This window comes from Schistocerca americana, unplaced genomic scaffold, assembly GCF_021461395.2.
Source record: "Schistocerca americana isolate TAMUIC-IGC-003095 unplaced genomic scaffold, iqSchAmer2.1 HiC_scaffold_15, whole genome shotgun sequence".
In the NCBI taxonomy this organism is placed as follows: Eukaryota; Metazoa; Arthropoda; class Insecta; order Orthoptera; family Acrididae; genus Schistocerca; species Schistocerca americana.
In genome coordinates, this window is record NW_025725583.1 from 8,052,808 (window position 1) to 8,080,742 (window position 27,935).

A 27,935-nucleotide genomic window follows, 5' to 3' on the forward strand; every position below is an offset into this window, starting at 1 on the left:
TATAGCGCGCGGAAAGAATGAACACCTGTATCTTTCCGTACGAGCTCTGATTTCCCTTATTTTATCTTGGTGATCGTTCCTCCTTATGTAAGTCGGTGTCAACAAAATATTTTCGCAATCGGAGGAGAAAGTTGGTGATTGGAATTTCGTGAGAAGATTCCGTTGCAACGAAAAACGCCTTTCTTTTAATGATGCCCATCCCAAATCCTGTATCATTTCTGTGACACTCTCTCCCATATTTCGCGATAATACAAAACGTGATCCCTTTCTCTGAACTTTTTCGATGTACTCTGTCAGTCCTATCTGGTAAGGATCCCACACCGCGCAGCAGTATTCTAAAAGACGGACAAGCGTAGTGCAGGCAGTCTCCTTAGTAGGTCTGTTACATTTTCTAAGTGTCCTGCCAATAAAACGCAGTTTTTGGTCTGACGTCTCGTCAGTAACGCGTCCTGTCCGGGAATATAAAATCACAATGGAGGCAGGTAGTGTCAGGCGTTCTCCAAGGCTCAGTATTAGATCCTATACTCTTCTCTCTGTGTGTCAATGATGTCATCAGTGTTGACCTACTGCAAACATCACATGTATACTGATGACCTTCAGTTGTATCTAAGTGCAGAACCAATCAATCTTAAGAAAGCTACTGAAAATTTCAGTGCTGACCTCGATGAACTATCAAAATGGGCACAGAACTTAGGACTAAAACTCAACCCATCTAAAACCCAAGTGGTACCTGTTGGTCACTCTAAGCTCATTAGCCCAAAACATAAGGAATCCGTACTATCTCTAATCCTAAATGGAACAAATATCAACTTCTCCCCCTCAGCAAAGAGTTTGGGAGTAATAATAGATGAAAATCTAAATTGGACAGAGCACGTAATTGCAGTTTGCAAAAAAGCATCAGCAGCCCTTCATGCCCTACAAAAATATAAAAAACTCTTCCCTTTCGATCTGAAAAAGAAATTAGTACAAACGCTTATACTCCCAATCACTGACGACAGCGATATTATCCTACAAGGTCTCTCTCCGGAAAATTCGCGAAGCCTGGAACTAGTCATGAATGTCAGCGTCCGGTGACATTCGACTTTTTGATCACATTTCACCAGCATATGCACAACTGTCCTGGCTGCATGCAGACAAACGCAGGGATTCCCATACACTCTGTCTCATCTACTGTCTTATAAATGTAAACTGTCCCTCATATCTCCCCTCGTCCTTAACGCTCTTGTCTGAACAACATGACAGAAACACACGTTGCCATCATAATAAAATCCTCTCTGTTCCACTACATAATAACATGTCTGGCTTCAAAAAACAGTTAATGACGTATCTACTTAAGCAACAGTAATGCCTTCCTCTGTACATGAATGCACTTCACCCCATTTCTTCCTTCTTTCCCACTAGATCTTCCTCAGTTTCGTTTTTTCTTAACTGATGCGGCCTCTTTAAATCTCCCTTCCCCAAAACTCGCTATACCAGTAAACATGTACTTTATACACCAATATATTAATGTACATCTGCACAAATCTTCATTACTATCGCCAATTTTTCTCATCTTTACCATTACTATTTCATTTTTTCTTTACTTTTACTGTTAGTATTACTATTTTTATGTATAGCAGCTGTTGTAAAAATACTGCCAGTGTTTACTTTATTAGGTGTTAGTCATTACTCTTTATTCATATTGTCACTAGATTAATCTATTTTTCTTATTTCAAACTACTGTCACGATGTAACTATGATGTGCAAAATGCTGCATGTGTGGAACACTTGTCCGATGTAAGAGAGAGCCGTATGGCCCTAATCTGATCAGGTTAAATAAATAACCCACGAGGGCTTAAGTCAGGGGATCGCAGTAGGGTTCGCAGTTCGTGGTCGTGCGGTAGCGTTCTCGCTTCCCGCGCCCGGGTTCGATCCCCGGCGGGGTCAGGGATTTTCTCTGCCTCGTGACGACTGGATGTTGTGTGATGTTCTCAGGTTAGTTAGCTTTAAGTAGTTCTAAGTTCTAGGGGACTGATGACCACAGATGTTAAGTCCCATAGTGCTCAGAGCCATTTTTAGTGCAGTAGGTAGTATAGCACTTAGTAGCCCCATCAGTCAAAGAAATCAGTAAATGTACGTGCTTGAGCATTGTCCTGCAAAATGATGGTCAAGTCCTACAGAGAGTGTCATCAGTTCTGTCCTTAAGCTGGTCGTAGGTAGTATTCCAAAAACTGTCATTTGAGACCACAATACACAGGTTTTTTCCTGCGCGTGCAAGAGCACCAAGGTAATATTTGCGATATCACCAACAAAAGCAGTACATTGAGAATTTGTGTAGCTATGCTTTCTCACAGTATCTATAATACAGTTGACAATACTTTCTGGAGCTTCGTTTCGACAACTTTGTAAGGGAAAAACCTTTGTTTGAATAGCACTGTTTTCGTAATCAGACTGTAGCGCCTAGAACCGCTCGGCCACACCGGCCGGCAGTCCAATTACACTACACTGAAATTCGTCAAATCATAAACTGCAACTTTATAACCAAAAAGCAGGAAATTCTCTAAAAAACAAATGTTCCGGATGGACATTATAAAAAAGCCAGACACGTTCGGAAAAAAGCCGGACGGTTAGTAATCATATGCAGAATATATACATCGGCGGTGCTGAGCCCCACGCACATGAACCAATCATTACGTGTGGTTGTCTTTGAAGTATTTCATTCGCTCCGTGGACGCGAGCAATAAGGTGATCCACTGACATTACAGGTGTGCCATATACCATGGCCGTGGAACTGATCCTATTCTATCAATCCATCGATTGGGATATGCGACGCTGAGATGATTCCACACATTGACATCAAAGTGTGCTGGAGCTCTGTCGTGTTGCAGCCACACGTCCATCCAAACATTTAGTGGCATTACATCCAAAAGGGTAGACAAAACATCTCTAATAAATGAGAGGTAGATCTGCCCTGTTGGTCTGTTTGGTAGTAGATATGGATCAATGATACGGTCACCAATTATCCACGCCCAGATGTTACTACCGAGCCTACGTTGATGATTTTGAATCATCGACGCACGCCGATTTTCGTAGTCCAAACATGCATGTTGTGGAAGTTTAATATACCGTCTCTAGTAAAAGTACATTGGTCCGCGAATAGCACGAAGCTAGGGAATAGTGGCTGGAATATGCATTACTGTAAATACCACTGCACATGATGATCGGATGGCATTGTTGGCCAGGAGGCCCCTGTTGGGGGAGTTCGGCCGCCGTATTGCAAGTCATTTTTAGTTGACTCCACTTCGGCGACTTGCGAGTCAATGATGATGAAAATGATGATGGACACACAACATCCAGTCCCCTGCTGGGAATCGAACCCGGGCCCCGTGCGTAGTAGGCGGTAACGCTACCGCTACGCTACGGAGGCGGACACCAATGCACAAACTGTACCCGACGTGGAAAGCCATCCTCCCATAACGCCTGCACTTTCTGCTGATGATATGGTTGGAGCGGGTGTTCATGGGCAACACGCCAAACCCGTTACGTTTCAGCACCTACCAGAGGAAAAACAGTAGACGGGAATAGTATTCGCAGGTACCAAGCACCAAGTGCTCTTACTTTACTGTACAATGTACACACCTCAGGCAGAAAGTGTGTGCCTTTCATTTAAGGAACAGGGAAGCTAATCGTGAGCTACATATTGCATGGTCAGGCATCCAACTCCAGCATCATCACGCACCTAAACACTTGGGAGTCACTCTCGATAGAACTCTGACATTCAAAATTCACTGCAAGAACACCAAAATGAAAATCTCCGCTCGAAACAACCTAATTCGCAAACTAGCGGGGACACAGTGGGGATCACATCCACAAACTATTCGCTGTTCTGCAATGGCACTGTGCTTTTCTACTGCTGAATATGCTTCTCCTGTCTGGTACAGGTCATCTCATGCCAGATAAGTAGACATTGCTCTCAACGAAACCTGCAGGTTCATCACAGGTTGCTTAAGACCTACCCCAACTGATAAGCTCTACTGCCTCCTGGCTGGAATAGCGCCACCATGGGTACACAGAACAGTGGCTGCCAACAAGGAGAGACTGAAACTGGAACAGGACAGTGCCCATCAACTGCACGGACATAATCCACCACAGCAAAGACTGAGATCGCGAAAGAGCTTCCTGAGTACATCCGAGAAGCTCACCATTTCACCAGAGAAGGCAAGTCTGGTGTTATGGAAGGAGTCGACGCCTCACCTGCAGACGCCAGAAGCTGAAGAACTACCACCTGGACACAACGAGAGCTGGCTGTGGCTGGTGTGGAAATCTTTAAACAGATTACGATCAGGAGCTGGACGATCCAGAGACAACCTGAAGAGGTGGGGCTTCATAACAGAAGATACGTCCTGTGATTGTGGACAAGAACAAACCACAAGTCACATGCTCCAGTGCCTTTTGTGCCCTACATCCTGCACGAAGACTGATCTCGTGTAAGCCACTCCAAGCGCCTTGGAGGTTGCAAATATATGTGTGTATGTGTGTGTGTGTGCGTGTGTGTGTGTGTGTGTACATATTTATTGATGTGTATGGCTACTGTAAATTTGTATGTTTCTGATTTGTGAATATATAGACAGAAAACACCTACGTGCAACTTTCTGGCTTCTCTGAGGCATCTCTCGATGTGTGTTACGTCTGTTTGGGAAACGTTCGGCATAAAAGCTTGCAGCAGCTCTCCCACTGTAATCTGTTGCGCCGTATGTAATTTCTGCATCCCGGCGGGGTCAGGGATTTTCTCTGCCTCGTGATGGCTGGGTGTTGTGTGCTGTCCTTAGGTTAGTTAGGTTTAAGTAGTTCTAAGTTCTAGGGGACTGATGACCATAGATGTTAAGTCCCATAGTGCTCAGAGCCATTTGAACCATTTTTTTTTAATTTCTGCAGCCGTGTACTGGTACACGTCGCATTGCTGTCAACAACGTGAGTACACTGACAGACCACTCAAGGTCCACAGTAGGATGCGCACGAGGGCTGTGTGCAGAAATGTGGCGCATGCGCAGGAATCTCATTAGGCTCAGGTCGTCCATCTGCAGTACACAGATGGCTAAAGGATTGCGTATCTTCCGTATTCAGACACCAAACAGTCACAACCGTTCGTTCTCAGGCTTCAACGCTCTCCAGCGCCAATACTTACGAAACATCTAATATCTGTGGGCATTATAAATTCAGAGGCACCTCAAGCTAGATGTTGGTGACCACAAGCACACTGTGCAGGCAGAAGTCAAGCGTAAAGCAGTTGTAACCCTCTACTTTTCTACATTTATCGGTTAATGCCCCAAACACGTAGATTTGTCACTTTTCTCCAAGAGTGAGAAGCAAAATTACATCAGGCTCAGAAAAAAATCCCACCTACTTTCCGCCCAACTGTCGAAACATGACAGCGCAAAGTATTTTTGCTGCAGATTCCTCAACTCTTTAACCGAGAGCAAGTGTCTAGAAAGGCATCTGATTGATTGCTCTAGCCATAAACCAATACCTGCTCAAATGTCTACCGAGGATAAAAAAAAAAAAAAAAAATTAGACCTAAGAACGCCCATCAACTGGAGTGCTGTCCCTTCATAATATAGGACTGAGTTTGTTACCAACTCACAGGAGAATGATGCTTTGTATGAGCATGCAGCGCCGGCCGCGGTGGTCTCGCGGTTCTAGGCGCGCAGTCCGGAACCGCGCGACTGCTACGGTCGCAGGTTCGAATCCTGCCTCGGGCATGGATGTGTGTGATGTCCTTAGGTTAGTTAGGTTTAAGTAGTTCTAAGTTCTAGGGGACTGATGACCACAGCTGTTAAGTCCCATAGTGCTCAGAGCCATTTGAACCATTTTTTTTGAGCATGCAGCATGTCATATTTGTGGACTGCCATTGGACAGAAAAGCAGAAGCTCCACATATAGACTACTGTCATCTAACAGGAAAGTTCTGCGGTGGAGCCCACAATGCCTGCAGCTTGAAATTCCAACTGCCACGATACGTACCTATTTTCTTCCACAATTTGACAGAGTTCGATGCTCACTTTCTTTTTAGGCACTTGCGTGATTTCAGTTTGAAGGACGATAAGGTCAGAGTCATTCCTGACACTGATGAAAAGTATACTGCATTTTCCAAGAGGATCACGCCAATACTAATGCTCTCCTTCCCGTCTTTGCTATGTTTCATGCATGTGCCTCTTCAGAAACTTGCTGAGATGATACATCAGGATTATATGCGTATCACCTGCACTGCATGTTCCGATGATGCAAAGTTTCAGCTTGTGATGAAGAATGGGGTCTTTCCTTACAAATACCGGGATTCGGAGGATACTCCACAAAACTACATTGCCCAACATAATTGCATTCTCTAGCAAACTGACGGGCACTGCCGTAACTGACGCGAGTATGAGTACACGGTGATCATTTGGCAGGAGTTCAATGTCCCTGATTTAGGGAAAAATGCAAAATTGTACATGAATATTAACGTACGCCTATTCGTAAATGTCTTTGAGGAGTTCTGTACTGAATGCCTTGGCACGTACTTTCTGGATCCTGCTTTCTATTACACTGCTCCAGGGCCTTCATGGGACACGATGTCAAGGAAGACGTAAGTCGACATCGAACTACTGCCTGATGTCGACTGGACTCGCATTCGGGAGGACGACGGTTCAATCCCGCGTCCGGCCATCCTGATTTAGGTTTTCCGTGATTTCCCTAAATCGCTCCAGGCAAATGCCGGGATGGTTCCTTTGAAAGGGCACGGCCGACTTCCTTCCCCGTCCTTCCCTAATCCGATGAGACCGATGACCTCGCTGTCTGGTCTCCTTCCCCGAAACAACCAACCAACCAACCTGATGTCGATATATTGCTCTTCTTCGAACGCAGAATTCGCAAGGGACTTTGCTAGTGTGTACACAGATATGCCAAGGCAAATGACCTACGAATGAGATGCAAGGAGCGCAGAGCATCTCACAGCTTGAGTTACATCCTTTAATTTGATGCAAAGAACCTCTACGGGCTAGCCATGCAGAAATCTCTCCCAATTGGAGAGTTCCGATGGATGTCCAGATGGGAAATGGATGCTGAGGATTCTGGTGGTGGACATGTCCTGGAGGCCAACATGGAATATCCCATCCATTTGCATGATGCACACAATGACTTGCCGCCTAGTCCCACGCAAAGGTTACGTCCCAAACTGATGACAAAGCTGGGAAACAAGGAGAGATATATTCTACACTACAGAAACCTCCAGTACTGTCTCGGGTGTGTGACGAAACTTTCAAGAATCACCCGCGGCATCTGCTTCAACCAGTCATGCTGGTTGAAGGCGTACATTGATTGAAACACCGAAATGATGGCATCCATGACGTATGTTTTCGATTTTTTTAATTAATGAAAAATTCACGGGAAAACAATGCAAAATGCTAGGGAATGCCATAAAATTCATGTAGTTTACTGTTGGGATGGACGTTATGGTGCAAGAGATTTCATCACCGGGCCAAATTTCAAGCGGGTTACCATCATCAGTCAAGGACTAGTCGCTGTGGAGATGGCTAAGATTCAGCGCAGTTCATGAAACGTATCTACAGGGTATCAATAATTAAAGTTCCAGTTTCAAAACGCTGTAGAAAGAGAACCAATGCTCAGAATGCCGTCAAATTGGAATAGCTTATTACTGATGCAGGGGGAACCATCACGGAACAAAAAATTGACGAAATTTTTACTAATAGAGGACGTTATAATCGTCTTTACGTAAATGGTGTCGGTTACAAATGACAGATGAATCAGAATACGATGGCTGTCGTTTGAGTTGCACATTGCACCATCCGTACTGTTCAGTGTGCATGATTGCACAAGTTCAGCAGTCAACAATTGTGACACTGTTCGTTAGATAAGCCCACCCACCACGGCAAGGTCGTACCACATCGGATGGAAAAAATCGGTGACCAGAGGCCAAAAACCGCTTAAAAAGCAGAATGACCTCAGCTTTTAATTGTCCTTGGGTCACAAATTGCATGAAAAGCAAAATGCTATCGGTTTTTTACTGTCCTGGGGCCAGAAACCGCATAAAAGCAAAATGGCACCGGTTTCTAATTGCCGTGAAACTGGCGCAATGTATATTCAGTATGCTGTCCACCGTTTTCTGCTACTAGTTGAAGTCGAGAAAGAGCACCTTCCACAACAGATCGGAGTGCCTCGGAGGTCACTTTCAGAATGTGTTGTGCAATGCATGCCTACAGTTCAGCTACTTTCATAGTTGGAGCGCTAAACACATCTTTCAGATAACCCAACAGCAGAAGTCACACGCATTAAGATCAGGTAATCTGGACGGCCAGACTGCAAGGAAATGACAGCTGATAATTCTAGCATTTCCGAAATGCCTCTGCCGCAGCCACTTCACTGGCTGTGCAATTTCCGGAGGAGCGCCACCTTGCATAAAAATGATCCTACCCACACAACCACGGGTTGGAATGACGTTGGTGGGGAAGAGACTCATAGCATTTACCATTGAAGGTACAGGTAACACGACGTGCATGACCGAGCGAGGTGGCGCAGTGGTTAGCACACTGGATTCGCATTCGGGAAGACGACGGTTCAACTCGCGTCCGGCCATCCTCAGTTAGGCTTTCCGTGATTTCTCTGCATCGCTTCAGGCAAATGTCGGGATGGATCCTTTGAAAGGGCACAGCTGACTTCCTTCCCCATCCTTCCCTAATCCCATGGGACCGACGACCTCGCTGTTTGGTCCCTTCCCCCAAATCAACCAACCAGCCAAACAATCACCCGCAGGACTCATCTGCTTGAGAAAATATGGCCCTACAATAACGATGCCATCAACCCGTACCACACCTTTGCAGAGTGATGATGATGATGATGATGATGATGATAAAGATATTTGGTTTGTGGGGCGCTCAGCAGTACTGTGATCAGTGCCCGTATAAAGTCTTAAGTTTTACACAGTCCAATTTTGTTACACAATCCAATCTAGCCACTGTCACGGATGATGATGATGATGATGATATTGAAATGATGACAACATAAACACCCAGTCCCCAGGCAGAGACAATCCCCAAAACCGGGCGGGAATCGAACCCAGGACCCCATGATCCAGAGGCAGCAACGCTAGCCTCTAGACCGCGAGCTGCGGTCTTTACAGAGTGAAGTGGGACCCTTTGATGAGCGTGCGGATTTTCCGTTGCCCATATTCTGAAATTCTGCGTAGTAACATCTCCTTGGAAATGGGCTTCGTCTGTCAACAGAATGTTCTATGGTCGTTAACTGTCGACTTCCGTGCGAGCAATAAATTCGAGAGCGAGCGTTTGTCTTGCGGCAGGACTGCAAGAAGCAACTCCTCAACTAGGTTGATTTGGTATGGATAGCATTTTTGAAGAATTTTATGCACCGTGCTCGCAGACATGTCCGCGTTCAGGCAATTCCTCATGCTCTGCATGTTTGCACACCACCTCTCAACTCCACCTCCAATGCTGTGGTCACATCTTCGACAGGCGTCGGATCAACTCCTTTACTCCCTCTACCACAATACACCTCAAAAGAACCTGCCTTTTCGAAATGTTTAATCATTTTCTCCAGACGATTAGCAGACATTGGACCAATGCCTTTTTTCATTCCGTTGAGTGTCCGAAACTTCTGCATACCTACTGGCACACAGCCACCTGTCTTTTAAAAGAGTTTTGTCTGCAGTGTGTGATCCTTCATCGAGACAGTCACGTCGGGCGTCTCGGACGCAGACTGAGGAACAAACGTGTACTGCGCATATGTTGGTGTGCATATTCTAATGCTTACAGCGCCATCTATTGGTCAAATTTTCGTTAATTTTTTTGTGTGTTCCATGATGTTTCCACCTGCGTCAATCATATTATGTTCAAATTTGACGTCATTCTGAGCAATGGTTCTCTTTCTACAGTGTTTTGAAACTGAAACTTTAATTATGGACACTTCGTATATTAGTATGTGTCTTCTGGGCCTCTCCAGACTGCACATGTACTGCTGCCACTAAGAGTTTATGAAGCCAAACTTCGCTGCTCCCAAACTACTTTATATGGATACATCTACTAGATGTGTCGTCGAAAATCCTTGTGTAATAATACCTAAAAACAAGATGGCTATTGGCCTGATGAAAGATGAGACGAATATGTCACAGATTGTGGAGGTTGTGGGGCTCAGGTCAAAAATGTGCACTTACCACAAAGATGCAGGTGTCACTCAAAGACAGGCTAACAAAGTACATCATGTGGCCTGAAAGACTTTCACGATAGAGGATTACAAGATGTGTTTGTTCGAGAGCGTTGGTACCGCTCTGCATATGGTGCACCAAGTAGTCTTTCCAGCGCAAGGCCATAAGGGCACGTACAGTGCTGCTGCTGAAAGTCAGGCTGCCATGTCATGACAACGAATGGTTCATTGTGTGTATGAGTATACATGAATGACTGCACACTAATTGTGTGCAAATTATGTGCACACTCGTGTATGTATGTGTAACAAGTGTATATGAGTGATTTTTCTTCACCTGCTGCTGCTAGTCTCCGTTTCTCATATATAGTATATATAAAGATGATTAAAATATAAAATACTCTATACAGAATGAAAAAAACAATGAGGCAAAGATTAAATGGGAAATGTTGTATATAAATCAGTAATAACCAATCTTGGCTTGAGCTGGCTGTACCCCTAGAGTGTGGGCAGGCATGGAGGGGGAGAGAATGGGTCGGGGGTTAGGTTGTTTTGGGGAAGGAGACCAGACAGCGAGGTCATCGGTCTTATCGGATTAAGGAAGAATAGGGAAGGAAGTCGGCCGCGCCCTTTCAGAGGAACCATCCCGGCATTTGCCTGGAGTGATTTAGGGAAATCACGGAAAACCTAAATCAGGATGACCGGATGCGGGATTGAACCATCGTCCTCCCGAATGCGAGTCCAGTGTCTAACCACTGCGCCACCTCGCTCGGTAGAGAATGGGGGATGACCTTGAATATACCTTGCCCAACTGCCTCAGCTGATAGATGATATCCCTTCTCAAGGTCAAGTGTAACCTGGCACTCGAAGGCCTTGTCAGGTGAGGGAGGGGAATGGGGCTGTAACATAATACTCCCTCTCAAAGTCAAGTATAACTTGATGCCAGAAATCTTTATCTTATCTCTCAAGGTCATTTGTACTTGTATGCGTAAGGTCATTTGTGTGTTGCATGCCCAATGTCAAATGTAACCTGACACTGTAAGTTCTTACCTTATCAGTTGATTATCTTATCAGTGACCTTGAGTTAAGATCGTTATCTGTACTGTATGACTACTATCTTATTACGAGAAGTGTCCCTTTAAACCGTGTTATCATCCCTTTAAAACCCACTATCTTGAGATAAATACCCCTTTAAACCGAGAATTGTCATTGCACAACTACGAATGAGTATCTCTGTAATCGGTAAAAATAGGAGACACATTACATGCAATGTTTTATTCGAATTAGTGAATACTACCAACTCCTAAAATATTGGCAGGTTCTCCTGAAACACCCTGTACACATTGGAAGTCAGTGTTCAGAGTATGCCAGAGGGTACTTCATACCAATATTAGCGATGTGCTCACCTATTTCACTCACGTATTGAGCGAATGAAAAATGACTGTCTATATGCCTCTGCATGAACCCTAATCTCTACTGTCTTCTTCTCACGATCCCTTGTCGAGATATAGGATGGTGGTAGCAGAAATGTTGTACAGGTTTCCTGGAATAACAGTTCGTTAAATTCGCGCAATACAGTTTCGCGAGAACAACGTCGCCTTTCTCTCAAAGATTCCCTTGGCAACCGAGTCATCCATCGATACTTGACAGATCAGCTCCAAAAATAAACAACTAACTTAAATTAGACTGTGGAGGCTTGTGGCCGCGGACGCCAGTGAAATTTCACGTGACGCCACGGCACCTTTGCAGACGAAGGAATATTTCATGGTGTGGCTTAAAAACAGTGGAGTATGGTGTATACAAAACTAGCGACTGTGGCGTAGCTCTGAAGCCAATAGCGGATGCAAACAGAGCTGCTGTGAACAGTAGACCTACCTGGGAAAACTTCACTGACGCACTGCCGACACATCAACGGGGTGAGCCGTCTTTCCATACATTCACCGTAATTAACTGAGGCGCGCCAGCCACCTGAAACATAAGAAACATTATCCGTCGTAGTCATACAAAATAATCGCTGTTCAATATGTGGAAGACTTCCTGAGCTAAGGGTGAGCTTTGCAACAGCGCCTTATATAATACTAGGAGGCTAGTGCTGAGATTGCCAACCGTTCTGTTCATGTCCTTCCCTGAAATGCCAGTTACCTTTTACATATATACCTGGTGTCCTGTAACCCTAGATGAGAACGTCTCTTCAACTGGTTTACACTGGAGCATACGAGAATCAGTGGTCTGAGAAAACTCTCCGCGTAACCTGTTGACAAACACGAGTACACAGCGTTTGGGCGAGTTCGGTTCGCGTTCGCTCATGTTCCATCGATTGTCAGGGTTTTGCACGCTCTCCACTTCCGCATTCGTGTCAAAGTGGATGGCAGCGAGCAGTCGCATTTCGCAGTCAGTTGCTTTTGTGTGCGATGGAATGGTATGGTAAGAAGGTTATGTATTGACCGAAAAATAACAGAGACTAGGAATTCAAATAATGCTCCAGATTCTGCATCGTCACTTAGCAAAACAAAAATATGGATATATATTACAACATTTAGCATTGTAATTTGACCAGTCGGTAGCACTGCTCCACAGCCATTTCACTTTCCTGCTCAGCTTCCATGCAGACTGCGCTGCATTTTTATTTATTTTGTTCGTTCTAAAGTATTTGATGGACCTGACTACAGTTTTTACTGTTTCAGCTTGGTACTTTTTTGTTAAATCATCATACATATTCTTTTTGTGTTTACTGCATTTCATTTTATTACGCGCTATTAATGAGATGGCACAAAAACACACTCATTAAAAATAAATGCCGTGCATTATCACCAAGTTTGGTAATTTTGGTGAAAGCTGACTCTAAAGAAGAAGATATAATTATTACTTCCGAAATAACTCAAATGTACTACGTAATTAAACACAGTGACTTTTATAACTCACTTAACCGCAGTTCTAAATTGAACTGAACAGATTGGCAAGATTCTAAAGTAACTGCAAAACTATCTTATGGTAGAACGAAACTTGTAACATTGTGCTGGACAACTATGGTAAAAGAACATGGGGAGTAGTCTTGAATATGTTGGGAATGCAGGAGAATCCCAACAATTAGTAATAAAATGATATTTACTAAATATGAAGAAATACTCAGCTTAAATGATGCTGCTTCTTGTGAAATTTCCAGCACAATTAGATGTTGAAATTATTACAAGTCCTCTAAAATATGAAATTCCCCTTCACTGTGTCTCTGAGTGATGCCTACGTAGAGTCCAGAGCTGACCTACTATGCCTACGGAGTCTAAGTCTCGGAGACGACGGACGAACACTGTAGCTTGTTAGACGTGGCGCTAACTGGAGGCTGTACACGACTCCGTGCACTGAAGAGAACTGTCCGCCGTAGCTCCGGTATTTAACGAGACACCCACCAATCGCTATCCACACACGTGATGCCCATGGGTTGGCAGCATAGACCGTAGATAATATAGACTGCGCATGACGTCATTACACTTGAACCAAAATCTAAGTCACGTGGTTCGGGGCAGGAAGCTGGGTTACTGGTGTTACGCGCTGTTTGGACTGGAGTTGACATTAATAATTTTTCTCATTTATAGCTGAAATCAAGTACTGATTGACCTAATTTCTTCGAAACTGTTAATATTAATGGGATGGTTATCGATATTACATGGGTTCAGGTGAAACATACTAACTGTTCTGTCTACAAGCAATAAAATACAGTTCTTCAGTGCATACCTGTTTTTGTTCAGTGTGAGTCTTTTGTTGGCCGCTTCCACAGGAGTAAATGACAAAATATCATTATTGCAGGAAGCATTTGTTTTCTTACGATTCCTCGTAAGACGCGTGAAATAAGAAATGAAATCCGTTTGTACCTCTAATGTCCACTTTTTACGCAAAATAAGCGATTATATTTTATGAATTTTACCACATAAAGTGAATTCGATGTGTAAAGCAAGTAAAATATTGCGAGTTTACATAAAGGTAAACCCGGTCATCACAAGCTGGAAAGTTTTTTCTGTGTCGTAAGAAGTCATGGAGGACCAGTATAGCAATACAGCGGACTGAAGCGGCTTTCAAGAGATTTTTGGCACACGTTCAGACTGGTAGAGCTACCAGTACTAATTCTTCTGTCACTGTAATAAATAACTGCTATGATTATACATCATATGATCAAAAGTATCCGGACACCTGGCTGAAAATGACTTACAACTTTGTGGCGTCCTCCATCGGTAATGCTGGAATTCAGTATGGTGTTGGCCCACCTTTAGCCTTGATGACAGCTTCCACCCTCGCAGGCACACGTTCAATCAGGTGCTGCAAGGTTTCATGGGGAATGGCAGCCCATTCTTCACGGAGTGCTGCACTGAGGAGAGGTATGGATGTCGGTCGTTGAGGCCTGACACGAAGTCGGCGTTCCAAACATCCCAAAGTTGTTCTATAGGATTCACGTCAGGACTCTGTGCAGGCCAGTCCATTACAGGATGTTATTGTCGTGTAACCACTCCGCCACAGGCCGTGCGTTATGAACAGGTGCTCGATCGTGATGAAAGATGCAATCGCCATCCCGGAATTGCTCTTCACCAGTGGGAAGCAAGAAGGTGCTTAAAACATCAATGTAGGCCTGTGCTGTGGTAGTGCCACGCAAAACAACAAGGGGTGTAAGCCCCCTCCACGACCAAACCATAACACCACCGCCTCCGAATTTTACTGTTGGCACTACACACACTGGCAGATGACGTTCACCGGGCATTTGCCATACCCACACCCGGCCATCGGATCGCCACATTGTGTACTGTGATTTGTCACACCACACAACGTTTTCCACTGTTCAATCGTCCAATGTTTACGCTCCTTACACCAAGCGAGGCGTCGTTTGGCATTTACCGGGGTGATGTGTGGCTTATGAACAGCCACTTGACCATGAAATCCAAGTTTTCTCACCTCCCGTCTAACTGTCATAGTACTTGCAGTGAATCCTTATGCAGTTTGGAATTCCTGTGTGATGGTCTGGATAGATGTCTGCCTATTACACATTACGACCCTCTTCAACTGTCGGTGGTCTCACTCAGTCAATAGACGAGGTCGGCCTGTACGCTTTTGTGCTGTACGTGTCCCTTCACGTTTCCACTTCACTATCTCATCGGAAACAGTGGACCTAGGGACGTTTAGGAAGGTGGAAATGTCGCGTACAGACGTGTAACACAAGTGACACCCAATCATCTGACCACGTTCGAAGTCCTTGAGTCGCGCGGAGCGCCCCATTCTACACTCTCACGATGTCTAATGACTACTGAGGTCGCTGATATGGAGTACCTGGCAGTAGCTGTTAGCACAATGCCCCTAATATGAAAAACGTATGTTTTTGGGGGTTTCTGGATACTTTTGATCACATTGTGTATTTTGGATTATTCAGATGTAACCACAAAAAATGTTATTTTATTTTGTTTCATAGGAGGCGGAGCAACAAGTTGCCAGCGACTGCAGTTCTACATCTACTTCTACATCCACATCTACGTCATACTCTGCAAGCCACCTAATGGTGTGTGGCGGAGGGTACTTTCGCTACCACTATCTGATCCCTTCAACCCTGTTCCACTCGCGAAAAGTGCGTAGGAAGAATGATTGTCGGTAAGCCTCTGTATTGGCTCTAATTTCTCGAATTTCCTCCTCGCGGTCAACACGCGAGATGTATGTGGGGGGAAGTAATATGTTGTCCTACTCCTCGTGAAAAGTGCTGTCCCGAAATTTCAATAGTAAATCTCTCCCTGATGCCCAATGCCTCTCTTGTAACGTCTGCCAGTGGAGTTTGTTTAGAATCTCTGTAACGCTCTCTCGCCAGCTAAACGATCCCGTGACGAAACGCGCCGCTCTTCGTTGGACCTCCTCTATCAGTCCTACCTGATAGGGATCCCAGATAGACGAAAAATACTCAAGAATCGGACGAACAAGCGCCTAATAAGCCACTTCTTTCGTGGATGAGTTACAATTCCTTAAGAGTCTTCTGATGAATCTGAATCTGGTGTCTGGTTTTCCCACTATCTGCGTTATGTGGTCATTCCACTTAAGGTCGCTCTGGATCATTACGCCTAGATACTTTGCGGTAGATACTGTTTCCAGCGGTTTGTCATCAACAATATGTTACATTTATTTACGTCATAATCAACTGCCAGAGCCTGCACCATTCATCAATTCTCTGCAGGTCGTTCTGTAAATTTTTACTATCTTCTGGCGTTGCTACTTTGGTATAGACAACTGCATCATCTGCGAATAGTCTTAAAGAGCATCCGACGCTTTCTTCTAGATCATTTATACACTCCTGGAAATTGAAATAAGAACACCGTGAATTCATTGTCCCAGGAAGGGGAAACTTTATTGACACATTCCTGGGGTCAGATACATCACATGATCACACTGACAGAACCACAGGCGCATAGACACAGGCAACAGAGCATGCACAATGTCGGCACTAGTACAGTGTATATCCACCTTTCGCAGCAATGCAGGCTGCTATTCTCCCATGGAGACGATCGTAGAGATGCTGGATGTAGTCCTGTGGAACGGCTTGCCATGCCATTTCCACCTGGCGCCTCAGTTGGACCAGCGTTCTTGCTGGACGTGCAGACCGCGTGAGACGACGCTTCATCCAGTCCCAAACATGCTCAATGGGGGACAGATCCGGAGATCTTGCTGGCCAGGGTAGTTGACTTACACCTTCTAGAGCACGTTGGGTGGCGCGGGATACATGCGGACGTGCATTGTCCTGTTGGAACAGCAAGTTCCCTTGCCGGTCTAGGAATGGTAGAACGATGGGTTCGATGACGGTTTGGATGTACCGAGCACTATTCAGTGTCCCCTCGACGATCACCAGTGGTGTACGGCCAGTGTAGGAGATCGCTCCCCACACCATGATGCCGGGTGTTGGCCCTGTGTGCCTCGGTCGTATGCAGTCCTGATTGTGGCGCTCACCTGCACGGCGCCAAAAACGCATACGACCATCATTGGCACCAAGGCAGAAGCGACTCTCATCGCTGAAGACGACACGTCTCCATTCGTCCCTCCATTCACGCCTGTCGCGACACCACTGGAGGCGGGCTGCACGATGTTGGGGCGTGAGCGGAAGACGGCCTAACGGTGTGCGGGACCGTAGCCCAGCTTCATGGAGACGGTTACGAATGGTCCTCGCCGATACCCCAGGAGCAACAGTGTCCCTAATTTGCTGGGAAGTGGCGGTGCGGTCCCCTACGGCACTGCGTAGGATCCTACGGTCTTGGCGTGCATCCGTGCGTCGCTGCGGTCCGGTCCCAGGTCGACGGGCACGTGCACCTTCCGCCGACCACTGGCGACAACATCGATGTACTGTGGAGACCTCACGCCCCAAGTGTTGCCTCCCGCATGCCCACTATACGCCCTCGCTCAAAGTCCGTCAACTGCACATACGGTTCACGTCCACGCTGTCGCGGCATGCTACCAGTGTTAAAGACTGCAATGGAGCTCCGTATGCCACGGCAAACTGGCTGACACTGACGGCGGCGGTGCACAAATGCTGCGCAGCTAGCGCCATTCGACGGCCAACACCGCGGTTCCTGGTGTGTCCGCTGTGCCGTGCGTGTGATCATTGCTTGTACAGCCCTCTCGCAGTGTCCGGAGCAAGTATGGTGGGTCTGACACACCGGTGTCAATGTGTTCTTTTTTCCATTTCCAGGAGTGTATATATTCTAAACAGCAACGGGCCTGCCACACTCCCCTGTGGTACTCTGGATATTACCTTTACATCTGTCGATTTAGTTCCGTTAAGAGTGACGTGTTGAGTTCTATCTGCAAGAAAGTCTTGAATCCAATCGCAGGTCTGCTCCGATACTCCGTAAGCTTGCATTTTTTTCATCAAACGGCAATGTGGGACGGTGTCAAATGCCTTACTGAAGTCAAGGGACACGGCATCAGTCTGAGCGCCGTTCTCCACTGCGCTGTCATCTCATGGAGGAACACAGTGAGCTGAGTTTCGCAGCGTCTCTGTTTGCGGTATCCATGTTGATTTTTGTAGAGGAGATATTCATTTTCCAAAAACGTCATAATTCTTGAGCATAAAACATGTTCCGTAATTTTACAACAGATTTACGTCAACTATATAGGTATATATTAGCGTGGATCTGTCTTACGGTCTTTCTTTAAAACGGGAATAACCTGCGCTTTTTTCCAGTCGTTAGGTGCCTTTCATCGCTCAAACGATCTACGATAAATTACTGCTACAAGGGGAGCACTTCTTTCGCACAATCTTTATAGAATCTTATAGGTATCTAGTCTGGTCCTTACGCCTTTTCACTAATAAGCGATTGTAGCTGCTTTTCAATTCCTTGATCGGTTATCTCAATATCTGCCACTCTGACGTTCGTACGACGATTGAAAGGAGAGATAATGTTACGATCTTCCGCGGTGAAATAACTTAAGAAGACTGAATTCAGTATTTCGGCCTTCTCTCTGTTATCTTCCGCTTCGGTGCCAGTGTGGATGCTGAGAGAATGGATAGATGATTTTGACTCACTTACTGATTTTACATACGACCAAAATCTCTTGGGTGATTTTACTCAGGTCGGTTGATCGGCTGACAACGTCTTACTTTCAGAACCACTGAACATTTCTGTCTTGCTCTCCTTACGCTCATTTTCGCTTCGTTCAGCTTTTGTTTGTCAGCTAGGTTTTTACTTCTCTTGAATCTGAGATAAAGTGCTCTTTGTTTACGTAGTGCTTTTCTAACACGGCTATTAAACCGTGGTGGATCTTTTCCATACCTTAAAACCTTACTCGGAACATACTTGTCTAGGACATATTGAACGATGCCTTTGATTTTTTTCCATTTGTTCTTCACATCTTCATCCTCATCACCAAATATTGGTCCGCCCCCGGTATCTGAGTGGTCAGCGCGACAGAATGTCAATCTTAAGGGCACGGGTTCGATTCCCGGCTGGGTAGGAGATTTTCTCCATTCAGGGATTGGGTGTTGTGTTGCCCTAACCATCATCATTTCATCCCCATCGACGCGCAAGTCGCCGAAGTGGCGTCAAATCGAAAGACTTGCACCCCGCGAACGGTCTACCTGACGGGAGGCACTAGTCACACGACATTTACATTTTGCCAAATATTTGATGCTGACTGCTGAGATATTCTGAAATTTGTATCCTGTCACCCTTGCTGACCAAATGCACACATAAAAAAAAAGTTTTGCATCACCTCGGTTCTGAGAGTTCCGGAACTTGTATAGAAAATTGAAATAGAGATCAACATAACGTCATTTTCGCCATTTTTATTGTCATGAAAATCACACATTGCATGTTGTACCACCATACAGCGAGACCTTCAGAAGCGATGGTCCAGATTGTTGTACGCACCGGTACCTCTAATACCCAGTAGCACGTCCTATTGCATTGATGCATGCCTGTATTCGTCGTGGCATACTATCCACAAGTTCATCAAGGCACTGTTGGGCCAGGTTGTCCCACTCCTCAACGGCGATTCGGTGTAGATCCCTCAGAGTGGTTGGTCGGTCATGTCGTCCATAAACAGCCCTTTTCAATCCATCCCAGGCATGTTCGATAGGGTTCATGTCTGGAGAACATGCTGACCGCTCCAGTCGAGCGATGTCGCTGTCCTGAAGGAAGACTTGCACAAGATGTGCGCGATGGGGGCGCGAATTGTCGTCCATGAAGACGAATGCCTCGCCAATATGCTGCCGATATGGTTGCACTATCAGTCGGAGGATGGCATTCACGTATCGTACAGCCGTTACAGCGCCTTCCATGATCACCAGCGCGTACGTCGACCCCACTTAATGCCACCCCAAAACAGCAGAGGGAAACTCCACCTTGCTGCAGTCGCTGGACAGTGTGTCTAAGGCCTTCAGCCTTCAAACACGTCTTCGACGATTGTCTGGTTGAAGGTGTATGCGACACTCATCGACGAAGAGAACCTGATGTCAATCCAGAGCGGTCCATTCGTCATGTTGTTGGGCTCACCTGTACCGCGCTGCATGGTGTCGTGGTTGCATAGAAGAGCCAGGCCATGGACGTCGGGAGTGAAGTTGCGCATCGTGCAGCCTATATCGCACAGTTTGAGTCGTAAGACAACGTCCCGTGGCTGTACGAAAAGCATTATTCAACATGGTGACGTTGCTGTCAGGGTTCCTTAGAGCCACAATCCGTAGGTCGGTCACCCACTACAGTAGTAGCCCTTGGGCTGCCTGAGCGAGGCACCTCATCTACGGTTCCTCATGTCCGAACAACATCGCTTTGGTTCATTCCGAGATGCCTGGGCATGTTGAGAGCTTTTCCTGGCACAAAGTAATAATGCGGACGCAATCGAACCCCGGTACTGACCGTCTAGGCATGGGTGAACTACAGATAACACGAGCCGTGTACCTCCTTCCTGGTGGAGTGACTGGAACTAATCGGCTGTCGGACCCCGTCCGTCTAATAGGCGCTGCTCGTGCTTGGTTGTTTACATCTTTGGGCGGGTTTAGTGACATCTCTGAACAGTCAAAGAGACTGTGTCTATGATACAGCATCCACAGTCAACGTCCATCTTCAGGAGTTCTGGGAACCGGGGCGATGCAAGACTTTTTTTTGATGTGTGTGTATCTTCCTACCTTGCTTAACGTTCCTTGTAGGACCCGTCGTCATAGATGCTGTCATAGCCTAATGATCACTGATACCTTGCTCTACGTTAATTGATTCGATAAGTGCAGGCCTGTTTGTTGCCAGGAGGTCTAAGACGTTACCCTCACGAGTTGGTTCTCTATCTGCTCAAGATAATTTTCGGACAAGACATCCAGAACAATGCCAGACGAATCCCTATCTGGCACCGGTTTTGATGGCATAACACTCCCAATCTATACCTGGCAATTTGATAATGCGTTAACGCCCCCGGAGATTTTTCCCCATCAAGTCGGCAGCCATATGGACGGAAAATATGCTGAGAGTTCGAAGTTCTGTCTACGCGTATTTGTTGTAACAATGCAAAAGAATGAAAGACATAATTTGTATTGAAAAAGTTTTCAGCTGATCTTGTGATCTAGAAAGATCAAGACTTGTGTTGTGGACTTGTTACTGTGTTACACGACTCTGTACGTATTGCGCGGAAATGAAAACTTGGGTGAAATTGTTGAAGTTAATTGGAAGGTATTAGTCTGCTGAATTTTTGTGAAGATCTCGTAAATAGGCTTTTGCGGAGAACTGGTACTGAAAAAAGTATCTCCACTTTTACAAAAGTTCATAATTAAATAATGGCACCATCAGTCCTAGTTGTCGGGCGGTATGGCGGGCGATATTTAGGTTGGCATCCTGCCGCTGTCCGGGGCATCTCCAGACACGTCTTCAGCCTGGAACCTCGTTGGCCGGAGTATAATTGTTTCAATGATGAATCCCGCTTCGAATCTACTTTTTCCTTCTCATAATTAATAAATTTAATGACTTTAAAAGCAAGGCGTCGCTGCTGCCTCAGTCATTTCTGACGTTTGCACTGCAAGGTAACATCTGTTGCTGGGCCCACTGCTCGTTTTGCCGAGCAAAGATCATAAACTACATGAAGTGACGCATCCCATTTGTCAACAGTAGAGCTGGTCAGCGGATTCTGTTAACTTGAGACTAAGTTCGAGTTACCGACTATACCGTGTTCAATATTACTTCAGAACTGACAGCTGCGAAGGGAGTCGTGTGGTATACACACCATTGTCTTTCTCGCGTAGTTCATTATGTTTTATATATAGGTGTTTCAGAGTCTTTGCATCAGAAGTGTAGGGGTGCTGGATCGCGTCATGGGGAACATCATTTGTTAGACACAAAATACTTACTGACTCTTCCCGACGACATCCTTTTGTATTGGTCATGCCTCTGAGAGGCAATAGGGCATAGGCACTATGCTGTGTAAGTATTACTTTTGCGTTACGTATGATACAGTTATCTGCTTCATATTAATGGGGGTAGGCCCAGAAAAACTGTAGTACTGATTCGCTTCTAAATATCTTTTTACGCTTGGTGACACTCATTGTTAAGGTTTTGTTGTTGAAAATTATTCTGTCATTTTACAGGGGTAGGCAGTAAGCAGCACACCTCGTTAGCAGAGCCTGGTAGTTGGTTGAAACCTCGTTGTCCCAGGGCCGGCGAATACTAAAGGATGCCTGGCATCGCTGGGAAGCATGTGAACATTTTGTCTCTAACAGAAGTTGTTCCGCATGACGTGTTCTGTCACACCTAGACCTTTGATATAAAGAGTTTCGAACACCCTTTATATCACATGACCCACTTTTTATTTGAAAATTACGAGGTTGTATTCAAAATGGCCACCATGTTGGTAACATAATCACATACGTTTCACCCCTTTACTATCTCATACCAAACGATTTTAAATTACTTGCATGCATTTAAAATGGCCACCATGTTGGTGACATAACCACATAGGTTTTACCCCTTTGTTATCTCATACTAAACTATTTTACCTGTTTTTTTTAAGTCTATATCCAACCCTAAGGACCTCCCTACAGTTTTTTTCTCCCGTAGTACTCAGGTGGCCAGTTTGTTTACTGCCCAGAATCGTCAAATTGGTATGCGGAACACTGGTCGGTCATGAAGGTGTTTTGTAACCGTCCCTCCTACCTCCGGCGCACCTAGTGAGCAAGTCTGGGACACCATCGAGGTAAATGTGTTCGCCTTGAACGCAACCCTATAAATCTGTATAAGTTACAGGCTGCAGCTGAATGGTCATGGAGCAGGATGGATCACCAAAACTCTGGTTGTCTCGTGAGAGAGAGTGCTACACGCTACTAACTAGCTAATGGTTCACATGGTTCAAATGGCTCTGAGCACTATGGGACGTAACATCTATGGTCATCAGTGCCCTAGAACTTAGAACTACTTAAACCTAACCTAAGGACATCACACAACACCCAGTCATCACGAGAAAGAGAAAATCCCTGACCCCGCAGGGAATCGAACCCGGGAGTGGGAAGCGAGAACGCTACCGCACGACCACGAGGTGCGGACTACTAACTAGCTGTCTCAAATCCAACTGTGTATGATAGTATACTCGGTGGAGTAACCAAGCTAACTGCCAACCAGGGTAAAAATCGAATTTGCGAACCCCCTCCACTGCTGATATTTCACCATTTTTGTTTAGCCCCTATCGCTGCTTAGCCCGTTTCTTCTTTCATCGATATCAATCTGACTTTACAATAAAGTTGAAGGTAGACATTTTAAAACGTTCCTTCCGGTCCTTGCCTCGGAGGACTGTAGCGTCCGGCGAAGACACACTCGAGGTCGCTGCCGCAGCCAGTATCGACACAGTCGTCTCTATTCGCGGATCACGAGACAAATGACGCGACGTACTGCTGTGCAGACTTTCTCGGAACCGTTTATTGGCGGACCCGGACTACTTCCCTGAACTGCTACACACGTACTATCCATTTCAATAAGGGTCGCCAGCTATGCTTTGACACGCAAAACAGGGTTAAAATTTTCACTACTCCGACACCACAACGCCCTGTAGCAATCCAGCTGCTTTCAGAAGACTCAAAGATCTGACCACTGGATAGGAAAATGAGCACCGCAAATAGTGACTACGCCGTTTCGAACCGCTGTTTAGCATCTCCTCCGTAAACAAAACAGGATAACATCTTAAAGTTAAAAACGGACACACGTAAAAACACGACAAGTTTCCATTGGACCAAATGGAATTTACTGTTTTCTGTAAGACCTCCTCGAGTTCGTATTGTTGTTATCAAACGCTACCGCCAGCTAACTGATGTCTCCAAGTTATAAGAGAAGACCTCTGTCCACGTAGCGAGTGCTAAGTGCAACTCGAACCCCTTCTCACACATTCTGGCCCATTACCTCCAGTCTGCAGAATAGTCCTCGTCCCTCAAAAACTGGAAAACCGATTACGGCGATCACAATAGGAACCAGAACTAGCCAATGGTGCGGACACGAAATATGCTATTATCGGAATAATTATTTTCTTTACTATAAAATTCAGAGCGTGGAAAATATAGTTGAACTGATATTCTTGCAACAGTAACGCGATTTCTTTTCATTGTTTCAATGCTGATCATGCAAAGCGGTAAAAAAGGACGTAAAATATATTCTTTAAACTCTCGTTGCGTTGGCTCACCTGTCATAACGAGAGTAGCTCCAACTAGTAGTAGAAAATAAGACACAAGCAGGGAGAGGTAGGTCATAGGGAACAGTACAGTAAGAATCTCGTCACGATTTCTTTTATACGTCACAGCCCACTTCCGATTTTAGTGCCTTCCAATTACATCAATTCTCCTGCTGCTTCTTCTTCTTCTTCTTTTTCTTCTTCTTCTACTACTACTACTACTACCACCACCACCACAACTTCTACTTGTCCATTTCCGCTCTACTCCGCCATCACACTCCCCCTTTCCTTTTGCTCGTCTTCTTTTTGTCCGTCACAAAACCGCGCTCCACAGAAACGGCGTCGGAGTCTGCTTTAGGCGCCCGGCTGCAACACGCTATTTACGTCAATATGTGTCCGTTGAGTGGTCAGCGCGACAGAATGTCAATCCTAAGGGCTCGGGTTCGATTCCCGGCTGGGTCGGAGATTTTCTCCCCTCAGGGACTGGGTGTTGTGTTGTCCTAATCATCATCATTTCATCCCCATCGACGCGCAAGTCGCCGAAGTGGCGTCAAATCGAAAGACTTGCACCCGGCGAACGGTCTACCCGACGGGAGGCCCTAGTCACACGGTATTTACATTTACATCAGTTTGCATACTATGACGCACTATTACTCAGCTCCTCATTCATCTAATTTTATCAACGTTTGCTCTTCGCATAACTGCTTGTGTTGGAAACAAACAAATCATATCTTCACATATATTGCCTATTTGCACTTACGAATGTATTAAGGTATAATTTCCGGGGTAAACACCACGCAGAAGGAAAGCGTTGAGTGCATGAAAGCGAGAAGAGAGAATACTCTTTGGCGTCCATCTACTGCAGTCTTGCAGACTCGTCTTCAAGGAGTGAGGCATTTTAACCGCTCCTTCCCAATACATACACTTGTCGACGAAATTCTTCATAAACAATATACCACAAGTTGAGGAGAACAGTCATGTCCCCAATTACAACACTAGAAGCTGTCAATGGATCAGATAGGAGTTCAACATGCAATAGTAATATTAAATTCCTGTCAAGTAGCACAGCAAATTTTATATCTAGCCTACAATTGTTTCTTCTACACAGCTCACTTTATTCCATACACGAATTTTGAATGAAACTAGTATGTGTAGCTAAAACAAAAAGAAAGATATGTGTGTTACAAGCTACATGAATATTAGGACCCATCAAAAAGTTTCCGTTTGAAAGCGTTGCTGCAGCGTATATGCAATGTAGCGCGACTCCGATGCGGGTATATAAGCACTGGCAACTGGCAAGGGGTTAATGTGACATTCGTTTCTTTCCGACGTGCGTGGGGTAATAGCGGAAACGTGAACTATGGCGACGTTATTACTAAATGCATCCTGACAGGACCGAAGTTCTGTTACTTTTTTCTTGGCTACCGAAAGACAAACGCCATTTAACTCCGCCGGACAATGGAGAATGCGTATGGGGCAGAATATCTGCTGAAAACCACCACTGTGAAATAGTGCTCCAAGTTCCACGCTGGACATGACCTGACACAAGACGCCGGTCGATCTGGAGGCCAGCCTCATCCAAGTGGGAGACACTCGTGCTTCCACCCTATAGTCCTGATCTTCCGACACGTGTTAATCACGCCTTCATTCCCTTAACAAATGCCCTGAATGATAGACGATTCCTGTCGGACGAAAATGTACAGCAGGTACTAACTTCTTCATGCAGCAGGACACGGTGTTTTATCAAACGGGTATGGTGAACCTGGTTCGTCGATGGGATTGTTCCCTCAATGCTCACGGCGATCTTGCCTGATTGGCATATCGATTCTAGACTGTATAATCTTCTAATGAAAACTTTTTGATTGCCCCTTATAGTATTAAAGACTAATAGGCAGGCGGGACAAAAAAATGAGTCACTCTCAGAAGGCACATACTAACACCGTATACCGTCACGTTTGGCCCTCACAAGGGCCTCAGTTAAACAAATAAGAGAGGTCACGAGTTTCTTCAGTTATCTCATATCCAGCTAAATTAAGGCTTTCCAACTGTATCAGTGTTGACTTCCAAATTGCACCGACTGTTCCATTTTCTGTGGAGTTAAGACAGATTGAGCCGGCCGCTGGTGGCCGAGCGGTTCTGGCGCTACAGTCTGGAACCGCGCGACCGCTACGGTCGCAGGTTCGAATCCTGCCTCGGGCATGGATGTGTGTGTTGTCCTTAGGTTAGTTAGGTTTAAGTAGTTCTAAGTTCTAGGGGACTTATGACCTCAGCAGTTGAGTCCCATAGTGCTCAGAGCCATTTTTTTTGACAGATTGATCTGGCGAGACAGTCGAGATGCAATTCGTAGCCTGTGTGTTCGTCAAACGAGAAAAGTATGCGTGCAGCTGTATGAGCACAGCTATTCCCATCTTGGACGAATGCAGTGTCCACAGCATACTCATCAACAAGACGCAGAATAACGCGCAACACTTGGCCTTCGAGAGTGTTGAAATAAAAACCTCGCTTCTTGCTCACGGTAACCTGAACGAATTAGCTGAAGCCATGGTACAAAAAATACCACCAAACATCACAGCCTTTCCTCTGATCCAAGCTACAACCCGCACACACAGCGGGTTAAACGCCTCGTTGGACCCTCGTTACACGCGCCGCAAAAAAAATGGTTCAAATGGCTCTGAGCACTATGGGACTTCATTGCTGAGATCATCAGTCCCCTAGAACTTAGAAATACTTAAACCTAACTAACGTAAGGACATGACACACATCCATGCCCGAAGCAGGATTCGAACCTGCGACGTAGCGGTCGCGCGGTTCCAGACTGTGGCGCCTACAACCGCTCGGCATACGCGCCGCTTTGCATAATTTTAAAACCGGCGAAACCTTCCAGTTTCTTTGTTCTTTGAGCCATCGAAACGTCGGGCCCTACGTGCCGCTATGAGCAATAGGCTTTTGTAAGACGTTCGACTCCAAATGTCCATTGTATGCATATCCCTTCGCAATTTTCGCTTGACAACTGGTTGAGATGGGTATGAGTTCACCGACAATAGTAATTCCTATTAGGCTAGAAATTTATTGTCACTGACAAGATGTAACACTTATCTCCAGCCCCTGTCGGTAAGGACATTCTTGCGATCACTGTTCTTACACTTTGTTATATGGCTGCGTGTAATACACAGTTTCTAGCAGACACGTAGGACAGTCCACGTCGACACCCCAACAGTGCAGGCAAATTCACTGACGGTATTGTGAGAGCTGCAGCGCTCCAAAGAGACCTGTCTCATCTTATAAGTGGGTGACTAACATATTGTCTAGTGAACTTCCGTTCATTTTTATTAAATTTAAACCAGTCGTAAGGTGACCAAATCTTCGAAAACCTTCGATGTCACCTCACATTTTACTAACGGACAAATAATTAAATTTATCGACAGGGAAATGAATTCATAAGCCCAAACTGGACTTAGCTTGAGTTCTATGTAGCAGCTTCGTAAGAAAAAGCGCCAATAAGAAAAGGAAATCGTATGGGACGATGTTGTACACATCGGCAGGTCGTATGGAGCCATGTGGTGCCGATCTGTGAAAAGCATCGCATTTGACGCCAGGATGCAAAATCGCTGGAAAGAG

At 45.4% G+C, this 27,935-nt stretch overlaps 1 protein-coding gene across 3 annotated transcripts in view; it reads right to left on the reverse strand.

The window, feature by feature from the left end:
• Nucleotides 1-27,935, reverse strand: part of LOC124569472 — a 463,279-nt gene that overhangs the window by 76,253 nt on the left and 359,091 nt on the right. For all 3 annotated transcript variants that reach the window (XR_006971243.1, XR_006971244.1, XM_047131085.1), the window contains one exon: nt 12,060-12,152. Coding sequence is in view for 1 of the 3 variants with exons in the window: in XM_047131085.1 (XP_046987041.1) it covers nt 12,131-12,152 (22 nt within the window). In the remaining 2 variants the exon portion in view is untranslated. The remainder of the gene's footprint in view (nt 1-12,059; nt 12,153-27,935) is intronic.